Below are 26723 nucleotides of genomic sequence, written 5' to 3'. Positions count from 1 at the left end.
TGTTCCTCGGTAGGCAAAGCAATACTTATCATGACGTCACCTAGTTCGTGAGAACGCCAGTGATTTCGCATTGTCCTCTTAGAGTGAGCGTTTCAAGACTCCTTTAACTTCACTTTGTCGAGTCCACCACTCTGCCCCGTCCCTACATGTTTCCTTTATTTTAGTAACTGCATCGCAGTACAAGCATCGGCAACACTTAGCCTATACTTTAAATGTTACAGTACCTTCAATTAGTTATCAGTGGCACTTAACCACTGAAATGTGCTAGGATATGCACGGCTCAAATGTATACACCGCGTAAGTGTATAAATTTTTGAGCCGTGCTTTCATGATTAAACAGTTGGTAGTCTAGCCGCTTTCCTGTCTTCTCAATTTCCTGTGTACGTTCATTTTCTGGCAGGATATGATTTGTTGATGCAATGCACCTACTAGTCCAACAAGTGTTATTAGCATCTGCGATGGTGTTGCATGTGTAAGAACATCGGGTTTCATACGAAGCGCTACCCGGAACTTCTGAACGTGCACACTAGGTGAAACGCAGCGTTGTTACGGGTGCTTCGTACACTGTACTAAAGCTTACTGTTGTCGGCAGTATGTTCTTATATGTGCACTTTGCAGACCTTACCTGTACTCCACATGCTGCCTCCTTTTTTTCTCCTCACAGGGACTTTGGGGGTCAGCAAGGGGGTCAGCAGCAGTGGAGAGGTGGTGGCGGTGGTCGGCCCCAGCCCGGTGGTGGTGGCATGGGGCGCCCCATGATGGGAGGCAACAACAGCTACGGGGATGGCCGCAACGGTGGCAGCAGCTTTGTCAACAACAGTCTTAAGGTGGGTTGCTGCTCTTCTTTGATGCAACTTTGCTCCGCTAATCCGCTTGAGTTGTCATTTTGAGGTGTCTTGCAGACACTTGAGGCAGCGTTCAGCTTTCACGAGTTATAATCTGTCGGAAGGCAAGAGAAAGTAGAATAGATGCAATGCTTCTCCTCATTGCGTTACAATATATTTTTCAAATCCCTGCAATGTTCTCTCACAGTGTATATCGAAATATTTTCTGTGTCATCAGTTACCACACCGAGAGAAAAGGATGCCAGGCAGTGCAGTGTGTGAACATTAAGGCTTCATACATCATGGTGCTTGCATTTGCTTGTGTGCTATAAACACCTTGTGAGGCTGCGTAGAGAGCGCATTAAATAATCAGCAGCAAATGGTGCATGGCTTCTGACTTGGGCCAGAGGAGGTGAGGAAGGAGAAGTGCAATGCACCGCGTAGGATCGCAACCAAATATGAGTGCCTTTCTTTCGTTTAGTTTTACAGAAGTAGCTTAGCATTTTTTTCTTATTTGGAGCGTGTTTGTTATTCTCCATGATGGACTGCAGTGTCGCCTATCTGAACTGGAAATCTTTTTTGATCCCAGTGTCTCATGGCCAGACTCTGTTCAAGGCCCAATGCAGCTGCGTTTGCGCACGTCTGTCACGTCGCTTCTGAATGGCCGCATGTCAAGGCCCCTTCTTAAATCTTGCCATTTCACCAAGTGTTGGCAGGAAAGTTACTGGGGCGTCTGCTTTTAGCGAGTTCCAATTCTTCGGAGCAAGTGATATTGCTGGCACTAGTCGCTGTAGATAGTCTGTGCAATGTACAAACTAATGGGCTTGTGTGCATGGTAAAGGGACAGTCAACCGTCTAAAAAAATTTTTCAGATTTTGACAAAAATGAGATTGTCCTCTATATCGATGGCAACGAGCATGCTTTTGTTTCATAAACAAGAAATTATAATTTTTATTTGATGGCTTCTACTCAACAAGTGGTGACCACTAGCGTCATTGAACAGCAATGTGGCTCATTCTACTGGCAGAATAAGAAATCTCTGCAGGTAGACTCATCTTGCTTAAAAACAAACATAAATTGTATTCCACACACCTGAGGCAGCTTTAGGCTGTTCCAGAGTTATTTTTGCTTTTTCTCTCGTGCCTTCAAAAAGGTGCCCGATGGTGCTGTTGTTGGTGCATTTGTTTGCCTGCAAATAGTGGAGAAACGCAAGCACTGCCATTGCTGCTCATAATAACTACAACAAAAAATGTCTGCTTGCTTTAAATGACTTCCAAGATATTTGTTTTATTATGAACCAAAACTTGGTAGGAGGCCCGCGAAAACCGCACGCGGTCTTAGTTTTCGTCTTTCACCAGCCTTACAGCCGTAATCGCCTCCACTGACCAACGTTGTGGGCACTCATCCCACCGATTGAAGGAGACCGAACGCAGGTCGAAAAATTGTGTTAAAAGCCATGTCAGTCTGACAACGTCTCTGTTGCCTTGGGACTGCAAAATTGGTCAGTTAGTCGGTGTCTCAAACTTGTGCCATATAACGTTGCAACAAACTTTCATTTTAAATCGCTGTATTGACTTAATAATAACAGTGTATGTAATCTACGTTTGAGTCGGTAATGGCTAGTGTGACAACTTTTTGCACCATGCATTTTGTTGCTCTCTACCTGATGCATACAATGTGGATGAGAACCCAGTCAAAGGGATAGCCATTTGCAAGAAAAAAAAACGGTTCAATATTTACTCATTGACTGCGACCAAAAATAAAAGTTAGAAGTTGACGTCTGCCGCTTCCTCGTGGTCAGTCAGCCGCAACTTCAGAAGTTGACGGCGTTTCCTCTTCAAAGGCAGGTGCATGCAAGCCTGCATCGGTAGGTGCTCACTCGAGGCTGATATAACAGGCCGGATGGACAGTGACCCGTCGTCCAATTACATTAATGAGTGTGTGATTGGGACTCCTTTCAGCCGCGGGCTGCTGCGCTTGTTATCCGGGCTAATCAAGTTGTACTAGAGTATAAGTTACGTGCAACCGTTTTTTTTTTTTTTTTTTCTTGCAAGTATAAACTAACAGTACTCGTTTGTGTCGTTTCTGTTTTACATGGTCTTCGTCGTTTTTACGCCGCACCTAAACATGCTACCTTAACAGCTAGCCCACCTTTCAATGCTGTTGAACCTGTTTGCCCAACAGGAAGTTTTTCTGCGTAGCCACTTCAATTTTCAACTCCTTCATCAATTTGGTATTGGTGGAAATAGTTTGGATTATTACCCCTGAATTAGTTTTAGACAGTTGAGGTCAAGTTTGTGTGCCTGTTTCTGTGGAACCCAGGGCAAGCAGCCAGGCGGAAACCTTCGCAAGCCAGATTGGGAGCGAATCCAGCTTCAGCCATTCCAGAAGAACTTCTACCAGGAGCACCCCAACACTGCCAACCGTTCTGAGGTGTGCCTGGTTGACGCGTCTCTTTACCTTGCGTACAAATTTCGCCTTGTAACGGGCATGCGTCGGTAACGGTTTAGCTGCTGCATTCGAGAACTGCCATAGCTTTGATCTACCAGTACAGAGACTGTGAGCAAAAGCGAGAGAAGTCATTGAATGGCGTATGTGTCTACTCGTTTGTTTCTTGTCTTCAGTTGGGCTCCCAGTAATCGCGGAACTGTGCGGAATCTTCAGATTTTCAGCTTTATTGAGAATCTTTCTGCTGAGCCTAATGACGTACTTTCGAAACATTATGGATGACCGCTGCAGGAAATCTTTTTTGAGAGGGGGGGGGGGGGGAGTGCTCTATTGCATAACAGCATTTTTTCAGTGGTCTGTTGTGAAACAGTTTCACACAAGCTTATATGGAAGCTGTGCTCACTTTAATGCAGCCAGCGGTCATTTACCCTTTAGTGTTTGATGAAAGGCAGAAAGTTTAATCTACCTATATATTGCGTGAAACTATGAAGAAAAGCCGCATTCTTGCAGTTTTTGTGAGCCATTCTAAAAAAATTCGTATCTTTAAAGATAGATTTTCACAACTTACTGATATTCGTAAGGATAATCTGTATACATACTGATTTTGGGGGATTACTTCAAGTATAAGGTGTTTTCACACTGCTATGGATTTTTTATGCTGTTTCGTGCTGCCAATAAATCGCGCTTTTTTTCCTCTTCGTGAGCCTTCCACCACCATGCAACATTTCTCGGAGGTGATTTGTGAAGCTTTTTTTTTTTATTTTGATCATGACATCATTTTTCTGCTTCCCCGCAGGAAGAGATTGAACAACATCGACGTCAACACGAGATGACCCTGAGGGGCCGCGACCCTCCACGACCCATCCTGACCTTCCAAGAGGGTTGCTTCCCTGGTGAGATAATGTGCCAGTTGCATGCGCTGTTAGTAGGGTGAATTTTCTGGCTGATTTAGAGATTACTTCGTGCGGTGATTGTAGTCGCTTAACCTTGGTTTTATATTGCAACAGGAAAAGATCGTAAAATATCTTCTGCTCTGTGCCTTGTACTAGAGTTGTAAACCTGCAGTGCTTTGCACAAAATATTTTTGAAGCTTTTGTGAGGCTACCATGCAGCACAGGCTATGTCTTTATCACGACAAATAAGGTGTCTCGCACTATTTTCTCTTCCAAGCAGTTCCAGTCAATCTCATCCGATTTTCTGAATATTTGGAAAAGTTCCGGAAGTTAACAGTTATTTATGTTACGTACATATGATACCTGAGCATAATAATGTGACTTAAGGTAACGGCTAGTTAACTGTCTAAATGATTAAAAGTACCAGCTGGGATTGTTCGGCACCTGGCGGAATAGACCTTGACTTGGCACTTCTCTCTACATGGCTTCGGAGATTCGTTTGAATGCTACACGTGGAGGAAAAAACATTTAGGAGGTGCTTCTCCGTTCCTTGAGGTGACCAGATAATGTGATATTGCGAGAAAGCGAATTCGTCCTGCCAGCATCTTGTGGCAGAAAAGAGAATCGCCGCCGTTTCATTTTTCGAGCGAACTGGGTGCGCGCTTTGCTCTCGTTCTGCCGCAGTCATGGAGCGGTGACGCGAAGCATTCGGTCGAGCTCGACTGGTAGCGTCGGCCTTTTCTTTTTTTCGTGGTTGTGGCTTTGTGCTACAAGGCACCGCCAGCTGAAATGTCTCCATCGGAGCACATTGTTTTGGTATTTTATGCGACGTTATCTGGGTGCCCGTTCGAACGGGATCTTCACCTCCTAAATATTTTTTTCTGTAACTGTACGCCAAATGCAAAGTTAGCGCAAGGAATACACAGGAACACATGAATGTAGATACGAGAGGGCCACTATCAGACACTTTATTCAAGGATTAAAGTTGCCTTCAGATATTTTTTTCTGAGCTGCGTCTTGTTTCTTTCGCAGACTATTGCATGCGGATGATCGAGGCCCAGAACTACAAGACCCCAACGGCGATCCAGTCCCAGGGGTGGCCCATCGCATTGAGTGGTCGTGACATGGTCGGCATTGCACAGACTGGCTCGGGAAAGACCCTGGCCGTGAGTGCGGCTTCCCTCCCATTTGTAAACGGAACTGCACATTTTGTAATGTGGAATTGTTGGTGGAATCGTGACGAGTGAATGACGACCTCTTATGAAAGTCTCGATAATTTATTTTAATTAATAGAGCTGTGTGAATAGCAAAATATTGGGTGCGAATTTGAATATCGAAATGAGAGTGTGAATCGCTATTTCTAGAACATCTTTGAATACTTCGAAGTGAAATTTCAGAAAAAATAAAGTTGGAGAGGATTATTAAACATAATCTTGTGCAGCAGCAACATGAATGTTTTTTTTGGCAAGGTTGATGGAGCGACGCCGGGGTGGTGTTTCTTAGTTGTGTTGTCGAGAATGAGGCAATGTGGAAGCCAAATTGTATTTATGTACATGATTTGGTGCAGTCAGCGTTGCCCGAATTTCAGGTCCAGAACAGCATTGAGGCCCCACCTCTGCAACATTTATCTTTATGCTGGAACCAGTGTTTCCTAGAGTCAGTACATTTGGGTTTGGAGCAGAACCTGAAAGGCAGCTTTGCCACAGTGTGTGATGGGGTGAAGGATGTCGAACATCAAGCGTATTTGTCCTTGGGGAGTTTGACTAATGAAAATTTGGGTGCAAATCAAGTCAAATGGCAAACACTATTTTAAAGATATTCAAAAAATATTCAAATGTTCGCACACCCCTATTAATTACCTTGTTGAAAATGTGATAGTGTGACTCCAATGCAAGGGAATCAAGGCAAGCCTCTTGTGGCTTCCGATTGCCTTTTAGATTGTGTAAGAATCAAGGTTGTGTGGGAATCAAGGTTGTAGCTCGCAAAGTTACTATTGTGGGGGTCCTTACTCCTGCTCATTTGCCACAATTGGGAAAGGCCACCATGCCTTGAAGGTGCACTTGGCCGTTGCATTTTGGTCATCACAAGTGGTTCATTCACCCGGAAGAGGTTGCGAAGAAATGAAAATATTTGTTATGGTGAGAAACTATTTGATAAACAGTGACATATGTTGTGGGTTGTGCAGTGGCATACACGGTGAGCCGCACTGGCAACCGCAGAAGTTAAAAGAAAAAGTTTATGTAGTTTCAGCAGTAAAGTTGTAAAAGATTACCCTTTTAAGGGGCAAGGAGCAATGTATTTGCTGTAATCCTTTATCCCCGACACTGGTGATGCAATAATGCTGCATTACCTTTACCGGCACTCTGTATAAAGAAAAAGTGCCGCCATATCCACGAAGTGAATGATGATGAGTGGGCGAAGCTCCGGAGGTAAACCTGGTAAACCATGAATCCTCTGTACATTTTGCCCCCTCGATTTTATTACATCGCTCCCCCCCCAGCGTACGTCGCCGCACTAAATCGAACGATTGCCTTCAACCAATGACACGCGTCATATGTGACATCATTCCTATTTTATAACATCTCGCATCTTTCATCAACTACAAGTACCGCCATCTAGTTTATAACATCTTGCATCTTTTCATCATCAGCTACAAGTACCGCCATCTAGTGAACAGTGCAAGAACTAAACGAGAGGTGGCTACATACAGGAGACGGTACCGCCATCTAGTGAACACTGCAAAAACTAAACTAGAGGTGGCTACATACAGGGGACGGTACCGCCATCTAGTGAACACTGCAAGAACTAAACTAGAGGTGGCTACATAAAGGCTACAGGGGACGCACAGCCCACGCCCTAAGGAGCTTCGCCCCTAAAAGATGTATAATGCCTTCCTGTTTCCGTTCTTTGCGCAGTACATCCTGCCAGCAATTGTCCACATCACTCACCAGCCCTACCTCCAGCGAGGAGACGGACCAGTGGTGAGTTGAAACGTTTCGCTTGCACTTTCGGTTATTCACCACTACCGTCTGTTGTGTTACTGTCCTGAACATTTGTGCGAATTGCCCGTTGAACAGTTGCCGTCATTGGGAATTTGCGTGCTGCCATGTTCAAATTCGTACCTGTTTTGCTTAGCCTCTGGGTTACTTGGGACCCCCCCACCCCCCTCTCCTGGCTACAGGGAAAGTGCTGTGGAAAATTGACGGAAGACAAGACAAAGAAGGGACAATAGTGCGGACAAATCACTGGTGTTGTCTTTCTTCGTCTTGTTGAAAATTTTCCGCCCTTCTTTCTGTCGCAACCATGGGGCCAAGCTTCAACCCTATTCCCCGTAGCTGCCTTCCTTATCTTATTTGGCAAGCCCTGAGATTGACAGCCTTTCGTTAAAAAAAAGAACTTAGCCCTCTCACTCGGTTTATAATTTATTAGTCCCTTTGTTGTAGACCTTATGCAAAATTGATGCCATATGTCGGCCCTTGGTGCATAGCCGCCATGTTAGAGGCTTTGCGTGGCGCAGTACGCACAGGTCTGCGTGTGTTTATGTAGACATATTTGTAAGGCATAACGATGTGAGGCATGAATGGGCTGATAATCGCAATTCCGTCGTATTGCTGCATCCCTTGCTGCACAGAGTAACTCTGGAGCGCTGAAGGGAGAAAGGTAAGTTGTAAGCTTCTTGCCCTTTCTTTTTATTTTTTTCAACCTGACGATGTTTCCAGGGTGCACTCCGGCTACTGCTTCTGAAAGACTGTTTTGCGTTCGCCTGTCTACTGTCTAGGCATTCAAGACGTGCACTAGAATTCGTACTCGTGTTCCCGCAAATAGCTGCATGCCGAAGCGAGGCAGTTTTTGTAACGTTTTCACTAGCAGCTGTTTACCAAGTGAAAGCGGCTCGTACGCTTCACGCAGAAGCCACCGTTACGCGACGAGCTTTATTGCAACTAATTGCCCGTGCCTGCATTCTGTTGACTTTGCCGAGCACATTGGATGCTAGAATAACATGTACAGTTATGTGTAAGTTATCCCGCTTGTGGGGTCTCGAATTGGTGAGCGAGCGCCACGCCACGCTCTTTGAGTGAAAGGACACAGTAGACATGGTCAGTACTAACCAAACGATACACATATATTTAACTAATTTGATTGACAATATTTGTCTGCCGAATGATTATACATCATTGTAATTAACACGCTAGGACATCCGTACACAATATGACCATATACTCCATGACAAACACAATCACACGACAAACGCACAATAACACTACAAACACACAATAACAGGACAAACACAATAACACACCCAAGGCAGCATCACCAGCGCTTGACTTGCCACGAGGGCTCCCCAATGCGCGGCCCGCGGTGCCACGCGCCGTGGACCTAGGCTAGAGACGCGGCAACCGCCACCCGCAGAAGAGTTCATCTCATCTCTCCCGCCACCAAGGCTTGCCTTCCGCCAGGGGTCACCGCCGGCGCTGCCACTCTACCAACCACGATGATGATAGTGGTGCTCAACGCGAACACGCCATCTACTGCCCAATGGTTGTAACCCGAAATGGGGCTTTTGGGCGAGACACGTGCGCCATGCAGCGCAAACAACTTTACAGGGGCTGTCGGCACCCCCACACGTTAAATAACAGCTTGCCACACTCCAGACGAGAAAACGAAACGTGAAAGAAAGATGCTTTAGCACAGTGTTGCTCCCTTCTCAGAATGAACCAATGACGTGCACTTGTTTCTAAATCGGCATGTGCCATTATCGAAACATAAACAAAACAGCATATTCTAGAAAATGCAGGCACGCTAATTAGCTGCGATAAAGCTTGTTGCCTGAAGGTATCTTCTGTGTAAAGTGTACGAGTCACCTTCACTTGGTGAATGGCTGCTAGTGAAAACGTTGCAAAAGCTGCTTGCTTCGGCGTGCAAAAATTTGTGGGAACACCAGTATAAATGCTTGTGCACGTCTTTACCTAGAAATGCAAACGCAAAGATAGATGTCTTTCGGTAGCAGTAGCCTGAGCATGGGTTAGAAACAGTGTCAGCTTGAAAAAAAAAAAACAAAGGGCAAAAGTTTATGGCTTACCTTTTTTCCTTCGGCATTCAGAGTTCCTCTCTTTGTGTAGCAAGCGACACACTAATACGGCGGCATTGCGATTATCAGCCAATTATTTCCCCACGTTGATACGCCTTACGTATACGTAAACTTGCGCAGATCAACGTGAACTCTAAGCCTCTAACATGGCGGCTATGCATACGATTGCTGATAGATGGCAGCAATTTGCATAAGGTCTATATCAAGGATGTTCGGGTGTTTTGTTGTAAAGTTGTCAACAGCCTGACTGACCAGATTCGGGCACCTTCTGAAACAGGCCACAAATGCTGCGCTTGACGTTTAGTCTTCATCAACTCGTGGCAAGCTGGCCAGCATCTCTGGGGTCTAACAAGTTTTCTGTGTTTCTCTAGCTCTTATTTACCATAGCTCGGGAATAAACACGGGATTTGTCTCTTACGCAGGCTCTAGTGTTGGCACCAACACGTGAGCTGGCCCAACAAATCCAACAAGTGGCGTCAGACTTTGGCAAGGCGTCCCGGATTCGTAACACGTGCGTCTTTGGCGGGGCCCCCAAGGGCGCGCAGTTGCGGGACTTGGAGCGTGGTGAGTTGCCGCTTCTGCGAACTGCCACTATGTTTGTGGCGTGTTTTAGAGTTACTTGCAGTCGCTTGTCACAAGCCATCGCCTCAAGCAGCACCTCCTCTACTTCTTCAAAGCCGGTCAAATGCACCCGATCCAACTGTTTGCCGCCCTCTCTTCCCGTCATTTTGTCCACCACGGTGGATTAGTGGCTAAGGTGCTCGGCTGCTGGCCCCGAAGGTCGTAGGTTCGATGGAGGGGAAAGGGTAGAGGCCAGAGTACAGTGTGATGTCGGTGCACAATAAAGAACAGGAGATCGTTCAAAGCCCTCCACAATACGGTTTCTCGCAATCATATCATGCTTTTAAGACAAAAGCTAATGTATTTTTATCTTCTCGTTGTTTGCTATCTTCCCCCATTGGCTAGTCTGTGCACCTGCTTTGCGTATATGGGTTAGAGTACCCTTTAGCTGGTGCCTCACAATGGATGTTAGAAGTGGTAATTTTTTTTTGTGTGTTCCGTTTTCTTTTTATGAGGCAGTGGCTTGGATGCCTCATGATCACTGTGTTCTGTCACGCTGGCTCTCTAAAGACTAGTTCTGAAATGGCGAGTCTCTGTTGATTGTGCCATGTATGATATCAATGGGGACACATCACTGTGATTCTGCTGCATGTGCTGCCCTTGCAATGCACCATGTGAGCGCGCTACGGCAGCGGTAGCATTGCTGCAACGACAAAAAAAAAGCAGTACGAAGGAACAAATCTGACACACATGATGTAGGAGAGAAACGATGTGTCTATTGCATCTCCACGGAAACGTGCACATGCAAGTAGTTGTACTCTTTAGGTGACGTTGCACCACGACGGCTCCCATTACTAAGGCAGACCACATGTTTCCACCGAGGAGCAAGCATTTGCATTAGCACTGAAAAAAAAAAAGTGTTGCCCAGAGCTTGAAATATTAGCGGCATTGGAGTTTCAAACCACAAAAATGGTCTAGCTTCAGGTAGTGTAAATGTAGAAAAGCCCAATTTTGAAGCATGCATAGATGCGTCGTACAAAAGGTGTCTCTATCTTAGTTGTCACATACTCGCTGGCTGAGCATCTGTACAGGACGTTTACATGAGGCAGCACCTGCAGCTTGCTGAAAATCTCGGGCTATATTGTGGAATAGATGTCGTATCCATTGACTCGGTGCACGCATCATTTTTTCTAGTGTTGTGCCAAAACTTGCGGCAAACCTTCGAATCTGCGATAATGGCCTTTGGGGTGTTTGTATTACATGACTGCTGATTCGGATCAAAATCTATAGTCTGTACCAGCTAGACAATACACGATCGTGTTGGATGCTACTGTGCACCTGAATCGAGAAGCAATAAAACGTCATTATGAGAGGCACTGTTACGAGATGCTCTTAGCTAAAAGTGAAATATTCAAAAATGTCTGGTTAACCTGTGTGCCATCCTCTTGATCTCTCTTAGTTAGTTCTCCTGAATTAGCCGTGTAGCATACAAGGGAGGTGGCCAAGTTCTGTTACCATACGCAGCGCGATGTTGTTCCTCACATGGTGACAGCTACAAGCTGCACCTAACTTTGTTTTTATGAATTTTTTTACTCCTGTTGGGCTTCGACATTGACTACGGAGTCGGAGTGAGTGGGGTTTCCAGTGTAGCATGTGCGGCACCGGTTGTTTTGCATGTCGAAGGTTTTGTACTCTGGAGCCAATCCCATGTTCTCTTGAGGCAGCCATGTTTGAACCGTTCGGAGTGCCCCTGGCCTGGTTATCATGCCTTTGCCACATTAGGGATTATGTAATGAAGTGACCTAGTCAGACTGCTGAGTGTTGTAAGAACTCTTGGTTTCAAGCGACGTGTTCTCTAGGTCTCTCGAGCATCTATTGTAATAAGGTTTGACTGAACCAAGGTCTCGCAAGGTGTCATTGTTCTCTCGCAGCTTCTGTCGTTGACGCGCGCTGATCTCTGCAGGTGTCGAGATCTGCATTGCCACACCGGGCAGACTGATCGACTTCCTGGAGGCAGGCAAGGTGAACCTTCGTCGCTGCACGTACCTGGTGCTGGACGAGGCCGACCGCATGCTGGACATGGGATTTGAGCCCCAGATCCGCAAGATCGTGGAGCAGATCCGTCCGGACTGTCAGACCCTGATGTGGAGTGCCACCTGGCCCAAGGAGGTTCGCTCCCTGGCCGAGGACTTCCTCAAGGATTACATTCAGGTGATTGACGAAAATTGATCAGTGGTACGAACCGTAGCAATTCTCGCAATACTCTCAACCCTCATTATAACAGTTGCATATTAGACAAAAATATGTTCACTACACTGGAAAATCTATTTTAAAGGTATATTCTTAACGCTATCTATTGCAAGAATATTTTTTATTTACTTCATTATAACCAACATTTTGTTATATCTTGGTTCATTATATCGAAGTTTGAGTGTATTGAATACAGAAAACTTGCGCTGTGATTGTTCAGCCACTGTTTAAAGGGGGGGGGGACGCGGGTCTTAGAAAAGTAAAAAATGGCCAAAAAATCGATTTTGAGAAAAACGCATTTTTCGAATCTTTGAACCTATAAGCACCTCTCCTCAAATTATTAACGCTAAATTCGATAAAAAGATAGGTTAAAATCTATTTTCAAACCATCACGGGAGTCGCAAAACAACCCGCAAAACAGAAAATTCGTTCGAACTTCCCGCGCGCGCCGCCACCAAAGCAGCCGGCGGATCGGCGCCATCTTGGGCTTGTTTTGAAGCTGGTTCCTTTGTGCGCGTTTTGCGGGCTCTCAAAATGGCGTAGCTCCAACACAGCGACTGCCCTCCCCCGTTTTGCGAAGCCGTCTGCCGGACCGCTGATTGGCTAGAGCGCGCGCGCGCAGGCGAGCCCCCCGTCTCGCGCTTACCATTGGCTGGCGCGGCCAGGGTTGCTCGCTCTTTTTTTTTTGTTTGGTTTTGCTCCGTCGGCGCCTGCTCTCGTGCGTGTTATCTCGTCTGCTACTCGCTCGTGTACCGACGTCGCCGACGTATACGTCTTTCTGCATTTCGCCGGCATGGCTTGGGAAGCTCGCCTGAAGAACACTCGTCAAGCTTTCGGCAGGAAACGAAAGCGAGCGTGGAATGCGCGGCAGAAGGGAGCGGCCTGCGCGCCGCCGAGAACGCCGGAGATGGCCGAGGCAGTGCATTTTGACAACGGGCTGTCGGAAATGCCTGTTATTGCGGAGGCAGCACATTCAGACGACGACTCGCTGGCGCAAGTGCCTGTTATTGCCGAGGCAGCACATTCAGACGACGATTCGCTGGCGCGAATGCCTGCCGAAGCGGTGCACTCTATTCGGCCCAGCTGCAGCACTTCGTCGGATCATCACGTCAGCGGATCGTCATCCGGCACTACTGGAACCATTCAAGGTCATTTCGACACGACGTTTTACTCTGCGGACGAGTTCGCCGAGTGCTCCATACGTGCGGGGAATTTAAAAGAGTCCCTGGCATCGCAGTGCGCGACAGCACGAAAGTTTGAGCTGCTGGACGTTCAGCTGGAGGGCGACGACAAAGAAAACTGCACGCAATTTGCCATTGTTGATATAGAAGCGATAGACTCGCTATTTGGACTTCTCCCCTGCCCCGAGTGCGGCTCAAAAAGTATGACTTTCTCCAAGGGAAAAAGAGACTATGGGCTGTGCTCAAAACTCGTGCTTGCATGCAGCAGTTGCGACTTTCGCGAAGAACGGTTTTCTTCACCGAGAGTTGCCGAAAATAGCCAGGCCAAAGTAAGGCCTTTTGAAGTGAATTTGCGTGCCATGAAAGCGATGAATACTATCGGCAAAGGGGCAACAGCTCTGACGGACTTTTTTGCCGCGATGAATATTTCGCATCGAGGGCTTCACCAGAAAACATATCAAAGCCGCATGAAAATTATGTGGGAAGCCTGCGGTGCGACTGCTGCCGAATGCGAATCCACTAGCGTTGCCCGCGTCAAAGAACTCTATGCGGAGTTTGGCAATCCACCGGGCAACGTCGTCATTTATGATGGCACGTGGCTTACCCGTGGACACAGCTCCCATATCTGTGTTGGTTGTATAATTGAAATGTACACTGGTTTAGTTATTGATCACGTTGTACTTTCAAACTTTTGCCTGGGCTGCGCCTCTGGACCAAAGGAAGATGAGGAGGCACACGCTGCTTGGCTCGTCCAGCACGCCCCTGTGTGCCAGAAAAATGTTGACTGCAAGGCTGGTCAGATGGAAGTAGAAGCAGCCCTACGCCTCTTCCGGCGCTCCTTAGAAAAGCATAAGCTTCGGTACACAACAATGCTTTCAGATGGTGATAGCCGAACCTTTCATGCCCACACTGAAGATGAAGTTTACGGATACATAAAAGTTGAAAAAAAAAAAGACTGCATCAACCATGTGCACAAACGAATGGGGGCTGCCTTACGAACGCTCATCGAAAAGAAAAAAGCTCAAGGTGGGTCACTTGGCGGAAAAGGTAGGCTCACTCAAGACAAAATAAAGAAAATTACCTCTTACTATGGCTATGCCTTGAGGAGCCACAAGAGTGATGTGCCAGGCATGAAAAAGGCTGTGCTGGCCACACTAAGGCACATGTCATCAACAGACGAGGCACCCAAACATGACCTCTGCCCTGAGGGAACAGATTCATGGTGCAAGTTCAACAGGGCCATAGCCAATAGTGAGGTGCCTCCACCGCACAAGAACAGCCTGCCCGATTTAGTCTGTGAGGCACTGGAGCCTGTGTTTATGAGGCTTAGCAACAAAGCATTGTTGGAAAGGTGCAGTGATGGGATCACCCAGAATCCTAGTGAGAGCTTACACGCTACAATTTGGCAACAAGTCCCCAAGACCACCCATGCCTCACTGCGCAGCGTAGAAAGAGCAGTGGCTGAAGTCATCAGCCGCTTTAATCAGGGGGCCACGAAGAGCAATGAAGCAATTGCTGAGAAGCTAGGCTACAGTGCAGGAAATCTCTTCATGCGTCGTAGCCTTGAAAAGGTTAAAACCAGGCTTCACAAATCGCGGAGGGAGCACCTGCAGAGCAGTTCAACAAAGGCAACACTTGCAAAGCGACATAAGCCTGCAAGAGACACTGCATACAGCCCTGGCATGCTGTAGACTTGTAAGGATGTCTGGGACAAAAATGTGTGTTTTACTTGAAATAGTGTTTTATGTATAAAAGGGTGATGTTTTTATATATAACATGTGTCTTCCTTTGGTTTTCAGTGCACTAGAACAGCCACAAAGTTGTAGACTGGGTTCCTTATACTGATTAAACGGCCAGTACACAGTTTTTAAATGAGCTGTGGCAAATATTTTGGGAAGGTGCATTGACACATTTGGTACAGCCATACTCACATAATGTAGAGCTATACAACGGTGCCATTTTTATTGCTCTAGCTTCACTTTAGCAAAAGTTACAGTTATTAGAAACTTTAAATGCGTTTTTCTCAGTTCGATGTTTTTGTGCACCACACTAAACCTTAGGGGTTTTTCTTATATGTTACTGTTGATTGAGAATGACAAACTTGGTATCATTTTATTTGTAATAACATTACCTATGGGGTGATGCTATATTGATTACTCTAGAAGCATACTGTTAATTACAATTATGGATAGTAATGCGCGAAAATTGAACAGAATATTCATTGTAAGTGCTGGTCTGTTTTCTTATCTATATAATGCCTAAACATTAATAAATATAGCATCACCCCATACAGAAAGCCCTCAGCATTGGGGCTATGCATTTATTTTTTGGATCTGGCTTGGTTAAGTTGCCAAAAAGCCCCCAATGAAGTGCATAATTAATTAAATTACAGATGTTAATATCTTTTTATCCACTGAAGCTATTTCAGAAACAATTACATATTTGAAATCAGCATGAAAAACTGTCCAAGATGGTGAGGTATGGTCAAGATTGAGCCAAAAACAGAAAAAAAATTTTAAAGACCCATGTCCCCCCTTAAATGATGGGTGGGGCAGGGATTGGCAGAGTTGCTTTCTGGCCTTAAACACTGTTGTGGCATTATCATTTTCCTCTCTCTCTCTCTTTTGGAAAAGAAAATGCCTTGTTGTGAACCTCAGTGAGCTGAATTGAGTTGTTGACCCTAAAACTGTGAAGGTGGTGCAGTGGGTGTGCTGAACTTTAGCTGAACTTCGGCTTGCAACAGAGGCTGAAGGCCACACAGGGCTAGAAGAATAAAGTTTAGTTTGAATTCATGTGCTACCCACTTTCCCATGCTGGCTCATGCGTTGTGTTGCATCTGGTAAAGACACCAGCCCCCAGTTTCCCCCTCTAGTGTACTATTACCGAACTGTGTGGAACTTCCTGTTGCTGCATTCCTGTTGCATGCAGCAGTCATGTGATCCGAGCAGAAACATTACAGTGACGTGCAACTCTACCAGTGGTATTACGTGCGAACTCCCATTCTGGCTGCAGCAATGCAAGCCAAAAATATGGTGCAGAAACACAAAGCAGCACAGCACAGGTCACACTCAAGCCCCGCCGCAGTGGTCTAGTGGCTAAGGTACTCGGCTGCTGACCTGCAGGTCGCAAGTTCACATCCCTGCTGCGGCGGCTGCATTTCCGATGGAGGCAGAAATGTTGTAGGCCTGTGTGCTCAGATTTGGGTGCACGTTAAAGAACCCCAGGTGGTCGAAACTTCCGGAGCCCACCACTACGGTGTCTCTCATCATATGGTGGTTTTGGGACGTTAAACCCACATATCAATCAATCAAATCGGGTCACACTCAAACATTGACACACTAAAACCTTATTACAATAAATCTGTATCTTACACAAAAATAAGTTTGTAATATCCAAATATTTGTTATAAAGGTTTATTCCTAAAACCATATCTATTACAAGACTATTCTATTTTACTTCATTATTACCGATGTTTTGTTATAACTGAGGTTGTTAGATCGAAGCTTTAGTGTATAATGAAATACCAGGTATAATGAAGTAAGTTATAGCCTTCCAATAGAGATGATGTTACGAATATACCATTATAACCAATTTTCAGATATAGCAAAATTATTTTTATGCAAGATACAACTTTGTTATAATGAGGTTTGAGTATATTACTGGTGCCCCAGTGACACAGGTCACCCATGAACACTGGAAAAACAACGATACTCGTGCAACACCAGGCAAAACCTTTCCCTTTCATTCCAATTGTATGTAGTCGGTGTGATGTCACACATGACACTTCCGCTTGGGTCACGTGACTTTCTTGGAAACGTGCGATCAGCACAATAGTGTTCAAAAGTATAAGCCATTGACTGTGTGAGAGGCGCAGCAATCCGTCCCTGTGCCTCTCGAGCGCTCTTATGTAGCAAAGCCTTGCCTGGTGCATAATGTCATTTCACGAAAAAATGCCTGGCATTCTTGGCCTTCTTTCTTGCAGGTGAACATTGGGGCACTGCAGCTCTGCGCCAATCACCGCATTGTGCAAATCGTCGACGTCTGCCAGGAATCTGACAAAGAGAACAAGTGAGTCGTCGACTGGTACACTTGCAGTGCCACGCGTCTTGCCGTGTTCCTAGCTAACCGTTTAGTACGAGCGTGCACTATTCTGAATGCATTTACCTGATGGGGATAAAATTAGATGCAACTTTCCGATGGTCAAATAGCTCAGCTGGTTCTAGCAGGTTTTGCTGTAGTTGGTTGTGAAGCATAGTGGCGCGAGTATTTTGGTCTAAAATATACCGTATATACATGCGTAATGAGCCTGCTTGCCTAATAATCTTGATCCTTGAAGAAAGGAGAAAAAAATTAAATCTGTCTGTCCGTTTTATTTCGGTATGATAGCCAGGGCTGTTAATGATAAAAACAATGTTAAATCAAGCCGTTATATGACAAAATAACAATGCAATGAAAGCAAGAGATAGTTATGCAGTCAAGCCTAACAGTTGCGAGCAGCGCGCGCTGACGACGTAAATTAAAATTTGAAAGTCTCGCCTTGTACAGCAACGAGTCATCTGTCGCATGCAGGAAAAACCTCTCTGCTGATAGCGCCGCGCAAACAGAGCGACACAAAAACAAAGCGTGTGACATCCAAAATGGCGCTCGTGCTGTGTCATGGAACACGCCGCACGCTGGCCATCTTGGACCTATGGAAAGCGCAACCGCGCCAACGGCGCGTTGTGCACCCGCAACGTCTAACATGTTTGTGCGCCGCCATCGGACGCTGCGTTATCGTTGTTGGGTTTGTTGGTGGGGACTTAGTTGGGACACTTGCTGCGCAGGGCGCGTTCGGCCAGTACGCTAGCTACACGGCTGGTTACTAACAGCATTGGAACCGAGCGGCTGGATGACACTACGGCGTCGATCTATGCACTTTCATTACAGGACGAAACAAAAAGAGCTTCAAGCTACAAAAAAAAAGATTTGTCGCGCATTTCGCGGGTCAAAGCAAGCAAAGTCGTCACCAGAACTTTTCGCTGTTATAACTCCCGTGACTTTTTTTCTCCCGAGTAATGAACGCTCTTTCTAAATTGGCTTCAACTTTTCTGAAAAAAAAAAGGTGGGTTCATTAGGTGAGTAAACGCGGTGTACAATATTTGCTGAGGTACACACATAGACAGAACAGGCTTTGTCGGTGTGGGTTCATATGTAATTGGTTTTCTCACTGCTTTAGCTTTCAGTATCCATTTAACAAACACTGATATTCTAGATATTTGTATAATTCATTCTTCTACAGGATGCAGCCAAGTTGTAGCGTGGCTCAGTTGCTGGCCTCGAGTTTTTTTGTACACTTTTCCATGCTGCTTTTGTGGCTGCCATTTTCCTTATGCTTTTCTTTCTTCTTTCGTGCAGATTGTTGGAACTGCACAAGGAAATCATCAGTGAACAGGACAACAAGGTCAGTTACACACACTGCTGATAGAAAAACGCTGTGGCTGTTCTGTGGGAGGGAGTGTAGACACAAGGTTTTTTTTCTGTTTCTCGTTGTGCAGACTTTGATCTTCGCCGAAACCAAGAAAAAAGTTGACGAGCTGACACGCAGGATGAGGAGAAGCGGGTGAGCATGACTTGGGTTATGGGATCGTCACTTTTTCATTTCGTTTTAATTGTCCTTCGCAAGAGTTCCGCCAAAACCCCATTATGCTGGTTAGTTGTCTTTGATCCAACAAAGGGAAGTGTAGTTGTGTAGACTGGCTTTTACATACAGATCGGAAGCCCGGAATTTAACAAAAAGAGTCATACTTAAAGAATACTGCGCTGATTCATAGAAAGAAAATTGATGGATAGTGGAGGAGGCAGCGGAGTGGGTCACAGAGCAAAGACAGGTTTAGGACATCATACAGTGAAAGCTCGTTAATTCACACCTCATTAATTCGAAATTTTGATAATTCGAAATGGTCGCCGCATTCCGGTTCGCAGTGCATAGGAGACCATGTGTAAAACGATTCGGTAATTCGAACAAAAATTGCTGCCTGTACGGATAATTCGAAGCGCGCGCCGTCGAGCATCATCATCGTCAAACACTAGTGGAAGCTTTTACGGTCGAACGACAGGTGGCACGACCAGTTTTTTCGAGCTTCAAGTGGCCTCCGAACAAAGGGCGAGCAAAGTATGGCCTCCAAAATCCAGGGAGCAATTTTTTTTTTCGTAGCCCTCCCGCTATCTCAGCGCCTGGCGCCACTTGTACGCGGGACCCACGGGACGCTGAGGAGTCGGCGGAGTAGTCCTAGCAGTCCTAGGCCGCTCCTGGCAGCGTCACTTTGTTCCTCGAGCACGTTGTTCGTTCACGAATGATTTTGTGCGCGGGTGACAGGAAGGACTTCGGCATTACGCTGCTCACTGCCATGCACAGGTTGGTGCGCGCATGGGAACAGGTGACCGCGACCACAATCGCCAACTGTTTTCGCCACAGTGGATTTGCAGCTGGAAGTGCGCAGGATAGTTGTGACGTCGACGTGGATGGGGCTGAAGAGCTCATGCCAGTGGCATTGCGCGACACTTTTCGGGGCGTACGTTTTGCCGATTATGTTGAAGTTGACACCGGTGCATCGGTGTGTGGTGCCCTGACTGATGAGGACATTATCGCTCAAGTAGCCGGTGCGCAGCCTGACGCTGAAGAGCCAGAAGGTGAGGAAGCGCCTGTGCGCCCGTCAGCTTCTGCGGTGATGGAGGCACTTAATGTGGCGCGTCTCTTCTTCAGCTTTGAAGAGGGTGAAGAGGATTCCCTGCGCCGCGTCCGCGCGCTGGAACAGGGAGCCGCAGCTGTGGCATTCAGAGAAAAGAAGCAGATGGTCATCACTGACCTTTTTGGCCAATAAATATTTTTCGTGCCCCCACCCCCAAAATCCACCCATTTTTGCTCACTTTCATTATTTCGAATTTTGTTTAATTCGAAATTGCTCAGCGTTCCCGTGGAATTCGAATTAACGAGCTTTTACTGTAGTCAAAATTAAGTTAAAGGAAGGGACGTGGGCAGTGCATGTAGCGACATCAAGGTTGGAATCTAGTGGAAAGTAAGTGTATTAGTGGGGGCTGGATGGGAAGGCAACGTTAGGTGGTGGGGATAGTGTGGCAGCAGCAAGCCACAAGGCTGAATCAGTTAAACGCAGAAGCCTTAGCATTGCAGGGGGTGCAGTCGGGTGGACGATCAGTTATACCTGATAGACGTCAGTTGGGCTGAGTAAACTCCAGGAGGAGAAAAAAAAAATGACAACTAATGAGTTGCTATGTTTCACAAGCTTGAAGCCGTAACCACTGCTTACTATTACAGGAGTTGCTGCAGCATGTTGTTAATTTGTAAACCACTTCTCGCACACTGTGTCGTTCGTTCAATGGAGATCCGTTGTCTTTTGTCCACCTCCATAGGTTGCCATCTATATGCATTCACGGGGACAAGTCTCAGTCGGAACGTGATTGGGTTCTCAATGGTGAGTGGTCTGTGCTGTTTAAAATAAAATTTCGGGGTAGTCTTGTTTTCTCGAGCCTGGAAGAAAGTGCGTGTGAAACTGGAGACTTTCTTTGGGGAAAGGAGCGCTTACGCTAAATGTCGTGCCTGCTTAGACAGAAGGTCTCTGTCTGACAGGACAGTGCCGATTTTGTGGGCATAATGAAACTTTATACCATCCCCTTTTCTGCAAAATCTTGTTGTAGTTCAGTGCAGCAGAAGTTTTGTTCTTGAAACGTTATCCCAGTAGGACAGCGCGGCGATCGAGCAATGCTGATTAGTGACAAAATTAGTTGCATTGAGGGTGTGATATGGGAAATTTCAGCAGTGGAGCTATCTAAGCCTACCATTAGTCCTTGAAGAGTGAACATAAAGCTATCCCGCCATGAAGCGGCATGCGCTGTCTTCATGCTCTTCATCTTTGATCGACTCCCAGGACACGTGCGCTGATTTGTCAAGGAATGGCTACAGAAAAATAAGAGACTGACGAGGTGGTCGAAATTTCCGGAGCCCTTCACTGCAGCGTCTCTCATAATCTTATCAATCAAGAGAGACTGACGGAAATGCAAATAAATGAAGACAGAGAAAGCATAGTTGAGGGGGAAAAAAAAGAAGGCAGGCCAGCACAGCTCCGCAATCGCTTCAGGCTCTGTACTGTTACTGTGATTCCAGCTTCCTCAATAATTTTCTGTATTGATCAATGTCACGGTACAAAAATATTTAGGGGGAAAAAGTCCTGTCGGTGCAAGCGAACCAGTGACTTAACAAAAATTGTATATGCACACAGTGGCAGCACATGGCTCAAATGGTAGGGGGAGGGGACGGCTAGTCTTGCACAAATGAAAGCACCGAAGCAGCAAGTTGCCTCGAAAAAACTAAACTGTAATGAGTGGTTTGTGGGTTTGCGACTTCATACACTTGCCGCAACTAGTGGGGTCATCGCTCTTGGTTCTTGGTTAGTGGTGGTCGATTTTTGGCAGATGTGTCTCGTTTGCACTGTTAATTGCACAGAGGAAAGTGTTGCGGGTGCAGGTAAGTGCCAAGACTTGCAATGCTGCATGGGGTTGATGCTCTTACTGAATTTAGTTGCCTCGATTACAAATGAGAGTTCTTGTTGCTGATGCCTTGCTTACGGACATTAACCTTGCAAATGTCCTCTGGTCACTGCAGAGTTTCGTTCTGGCCGCTCGCCAATCTTGGTAGCTACCGACGTGGCGGCCCGCGGACTTGGTAAGCAACTGTCTTTTCAGCTGCCTTTCTTGCGATGCATTCTTTCTTTTTGCATGTCGTTCTGCACGGTAAGATCTTTGCCCTTCATTCTTATGTTAATAAATGCTTTCTTTGCTTTAAAAACGTGCTTTCTTTGGAAGCATGGGTGCCAAAGTTACCGTTCGAGCTGTATGAATCTGCGTGTGCATGTTGAGTCAATTAATCAGTAACACACGCAAAAACACTGAGAGGGATGGGGTGAGCAGGGATTTTTCGGGATCATGCCAATTACTTGATTAACCTAGGATGAACAAAAAAAAAATACAAGGTGGTTTGATGGCATAGATTTCAGAGATAACTGCTTTTAACAAGTTGCACAGTTTCTATGGTGAACAAGTGAAATAAAGTTCAGTAAAATGGAGGTCAGTGACAAATTTTTGATGGAAATGAAATGTTGGGACGTTCATGAAGTCATGTTACCAGTTTTAAGCTGACTGTGCCTCAAAGATTAAAAAAAAAGGCAAGGTTCTGAATGTTTTAATTTTTTTGTTGCTGTCAAATTTTTTTCAATATAACGAAGCAATAATGGGAGTTAGTTTTGTGTTGAGAAGACATCCTCGGCTATGTGTTTGACAAGTATGATAGTGCATGGCATCTTCATATTACCCTATGATTGTTGGCTTTTTGTTTGTGTTATTTAGGGTTCATAGCAGTCTTCTAAGCACTTGAGAAATCTTTCACTATTGCTTTCCAACATGTTTCGTAAAGGCGATCTGGTTTCGTAAAGCCCTTTGCTGCCTAAGCTCCTATGTGAGCATTTTAAGAATTTTCGGCAGGAAGTGGCGATAAAATGCTGTGTCTGGTGTCATCCTAGCATGTGCAGCACACAAATGTGGCTTCCAGTAGCCCTTGCAGCTTGTAGCGTGGGCACTAGGACACTGTTAGTCTCCTTGGAAGCTTTTCCTGATCCATCTACCTGCTCCTAAATTCTCATATAGCGGGGCATTTGTGTTATGGTCCACATCTGGTGCCATCGCTACGAGCAGCGTAGCACGCTTGGACCAGTTTTATGCAAATACCCAAGAAAATGTATTGGCATTATTAGCACAATTCGCATAGTTTTATAGTGAGGTAAATCATAAACTGCTATGAATCCTGTTTGAGCTGCTTTATTGTTTTCACTTTATTTTTTCCTAGCCTCTTTTTGTTTCTGTCCAGCAGTATCTTTAGGTACTCCCTCTAAAAGTGTCTTGAATTTGCTTCTTGATTGCTGTACATGTATGTCTCACACTGGCTCTAAAAAACCCAAAATGCTGCTCACAGAGAACTGTTGCGTCAAATGTATTTCATGCTGCATGTGTTAACACGTGTCCGGTCTGCACTACCGCTGGAGTATAGGTGGCGTTGGGAGTCTATTGCGCGGGACGACGCGGCGGCCAGTGTGGGGGAGCTGTGGCGTTTGCCGGTGTGACGAAGGAACTAGGCACCATGGACGACAGCGCGCTTGGCTTGTTTGACAAGTTGTTCCCCACCGCCCCCATGACTGGCTCACGTTTTCCCTTGCGCAAGTCTGGTCCTCCGGAGAGGAAAAGGAGTCTGGACCGTGTGTTGTTGGCTGAATGGTTTGATACGTGTCGTTGGACTAAGCAGTCCCGCTGGCACATATGAAAATTCCTTTCTGAAGACTTTCTTTCGGAAGACTAGTCGTCTGGTACCAGACAATATTGGACAAGCATATTCTGTGCTGCACACAGAAGTCATCGGAGGTTCTCGTAGGCCCCTGTCTTCGGGTTTGTGTATATGAACGGGTTCCATCATCACGACATAGCTGGAACTGATATTGATGTAGCCATGTACTGCAAATCTGAAATTGTGATACAGCCATCAAGTCTGAAGTTACGATGCTAGACAACGATCGCAAGAGGAACGGGTATAGCAGTTATCATTATAAGTAAAGGTGGCTGAAGTTATGCAGGGATGTGGTAACCTTTGTATGAAGACTGCTGAAGACGGTGGCCCATTGTGTCTTTAGGTACATGGCAGTATTTATTAGACTCTGAGTGCTATTTTTTTTTATATAAGGAATAGAAGATGCTCAAGGTGTCCAGCATCTTCTTTGGTAGTTCCACTAGTTTTCTAGGTTATGTATCCTACCCGTCTCCGCAGTTAACTTGTTGTCAAATGGTTACAAAGTCTGGAAGTTATGGCAGCTAACTGCAATTAGTGAGTGGGATATGCTAAGCACTGCTTTGTCATGGGGCAAATTAGTGGATGAGAGTTGGTCAACACGGAGCACTTTTGCAAACACTTTCTCTGAGGAATGGCAGTCTTCAGAAGTCATCACGCTAGTCACCTTCTGGAGACTGATCTTCAAGAAATGTCTTTGCGAACGTGTTACACGTCTACCAAGCCTTCAGCTGTTTTGTCCAACTGCACACACTTAACTAGGTCGTGTGAACAGTGGTTCGATGCCATGACTTCTTGCGTTGCTTATCATCAGACTAGAATAAGCTGATCACTGAAGACTAGTCTTCTGCAAGCGTATGTGCCTTGTTACAAGCGGAAGATGGCAAATTTTTTTCTAGTCACGCTCACTAGCTGTCATTGAACAGGCTTATTGCCTGGTTTTTCACCGTTGCATTGCAAGTTGATTTGAAGGCAGCTTTGTAGCAGATTAAGTTTGCTTCAGATGGTAACAATGTCTGATTTCATGCCAAACCACTCTTATATAGACTCGACAGACCAACTTTGGGAATGATGCATGCGTCAAACAAGGTCTTGAAGAATTTCTGAAGAGTTCATGCCTTCCATCGATTAGTCTGCATGTACCTACTTGGCTTAGTTGTCGAACATACAGCATCTCGTAAGCTAAGGTACTCATTATATCAACGGAAGTCATCCCAAGTATTTTCATGTTTGGCAGGAGAGTACATAACCAGGCTTGTACTGCAAGCACTCGCGCTCCAAGAGAACCGTAGATATCGGTGTTCATTCACTATTTGTCTGCAAGTTAGTAAACATATCTTGTATTTATTGAATGCATGGATGATGGAAAAAGTTGAAGTACTCAAGTCATGATCAGCCGACAGTGTTCAGAACGGTCATCGCGAGAATAATAATTTGCTTGAACATCAAAATGGCCCGGGATGTGGCTGGGGCAAAAACATGCTTATAAATGCCTTTCGTGAAGACTAGAGACATTCCGAAGACGAGAGCCTTTCGATCCTGATATTGTTATTTAGCATACATATCGTTACACAAGTCTATGCTACTGGTGTATGTGGCAGAATTCTTTTAAGTTTCCTATCCAGCAGTCTTGCTTTAGCACTGAGAAAACGGAATGCTGGTCGTAAGAACCTGTTAGGCCAATCATGTTGGGGCGCTAATACAAGCGGCAGAAACGTTACATGGAATGCTTCATTACCTACGATCGATCAGCAGTTGTAGGACAGGGTGAGATTAAGTTTATGGCAGGAACCTGGTCGGACTCGAAGCGCGCGAGCGCGAAGCTTGTTGCTTACCTTGTTTGCCGTGTGGCGCAGACGTGGACGACATCCGGTTCGTCATCAACTACGACTACCCGCACTGCTCCGAAGACTACATCCACCGCATTGGCCGGACGGCGCGCTCCAACAAGACGGGCACGGCGTACACTTTCTTCACGCCCAACAACATGAAGCAGGCCAAGGAGCTCATCGCCGTGCTCAAGGAGGCGAACCAGGCAGTCAACCCCAAGCTGTACGAGATGGCCAACCTGGCCCGAAGCGGCGCTTTCAGCGGCGGCCGCAACAGTAAGTGCGCCCACCGTTCTCACTACTTCCAAGAGGCCAACGGGGGCTCGAGGTATCTCTATGGCTTGGGGATTCGTTTTTATAGAGTTCAGTAGACTCTCTGTAATTGAAAATTTATTCCGAAACTACTGCTTAGTAATTCCTTTCAACGGAACGACTCGGGTAGTCTTGTTTAACAAAACTACTCGAGTGTATGCTTGTATTTTGCGCTAATGTTCATCACTCGGTAAGTGGAACTTCTGTTAAATGGTACATATATTTCCTGTCGCTTCAAGTTCCGTTTACCGAGAGTCTACTGCAATTGGCATTGTTTTAAAAACTGTAAGCTGCCTTTGCAACTGTGCGCCTCGTGATGGGAACTAGTTTGCAATTTTTTTTAACCTAGGCTACAACTTGCCTCTTTGGTAGAGAAAAGTTCGTAAGTCCTTGTGAGTAATGAGTTCGTAAGTCCTTGTGAGTAACAAGACTACAGCTTGCCTTTTTGAGGACACGTTGGCAAGTCCTTTTGATGACTTGTTTCCAGGTGGGTGACTGAGACTAGCTTTTAGGTATTTGTGATGAAGGCCAGTTTATATTTCTGACAAAAACACTAGAAGTTGCCTTTGCAATGAAGACTAGTTTTTGTGATGGAGAGTAGTTTTATGTATTTGCCGTGGTGACCAGTCTTTAAGCCCTTGTGATAGACCAGATTGGGCCTTTGTGACAGACTAGGGCAAGTGTTTCCAATGGAGTGAGTCTTGAAGCATTGGCCTGGGCACCATCACTTATTTTCCTCGTAGTGATCGCTTCAGCTAACGGGAGGCGGAGTGTGCAAGTGTGGACATACAGCCAACTGCCAATTTTTCAAACCTTCTTGAAAATTCGGACACTCTTGTAGCATTTCCATAAGTCGCATAGAGTGGCTGAAATCGCAGACTTTGTGCTCAAGCTGGAGGTCATAAGCTGCTTTAATTGAAGCCCCCACCTCTACTGCATTCATCATCGTGTAGGT

The 26723-nt window shown here is 45.8% G+C and overlaps 1 protein-coding gene across 1 annotated transcript in view; it reads left to right on the top strand.

The window, feature by feature from the left end:
• The window catches only part of LOC119180189 (putative ATP-dependent RNA helicase DDX5), a 33855-nt gene that overhangs the window by 3410 nt on the left and 3722 nt on the right, over positions 1 to 26723 (top strand). The window contains exons 2-14 of the mRNA XM_037431331.2: positions 665 to 827; positions 3147 to 3257; positions 4069 to 4165; positions 5198 to 5331; positions 7081 to 7146; positions 9677 to 9818; positions 11779 to 12026; positions 17229 to 17314; positions 18641 to 18686; positions 18781 to 18845; positions 20654 to 20715; positions 21903 to 21962; positions 25484 to 25732. Coding sequence (XP_037287228.1) covers positions 665 to 827; positions 3147 to 3257; positions 4069 to 4165; positions 5198 to 5331; positions 7081 to 7146; positions 9677 to 9818; positions 11779 to 12026; positions 17229 to 17314; positions 18641 to 18686; positions 18781 to 18845; positions 20654 to 20715; positions 21903 to 21962; positions 25484 to 25732 — 1529 coding nt within the window. The remainder of the gene's footprint in view (positions 1 to 664; positions 828 to 3146; positions 3258 to 4068; positions 4166 to 5197; positions 5332 to 7080; positions 7147 to 9676; positions 9819 to 11778; positions 12027 to 17228; positions 17315 to 18640; positions 18687 to 18780; positions 18846 to 20653; positions 20716 to 21902; positions 21963 to 25483; positions 25733 to 26723) is intronic.

This window comes from Rhipicephalus microplus, chromosome 7 (genome assembly GCF_043290135.1).
Source record: "Rhipicephalus microplus isolate Deutch F79 chromosome 7, USDA_Rmic, whole genome shotgun sequence".
NCBI classification, from domain to species: Eukaryota; Metazoa; Arthropoda; class Arachnida; order Ixodida; family Ixodidae; genus Rhipicephalus; species Rhipicephalus microplus.
This window is presented reverse-complemented; position numbering and strand designations above follow the sequence as displayed.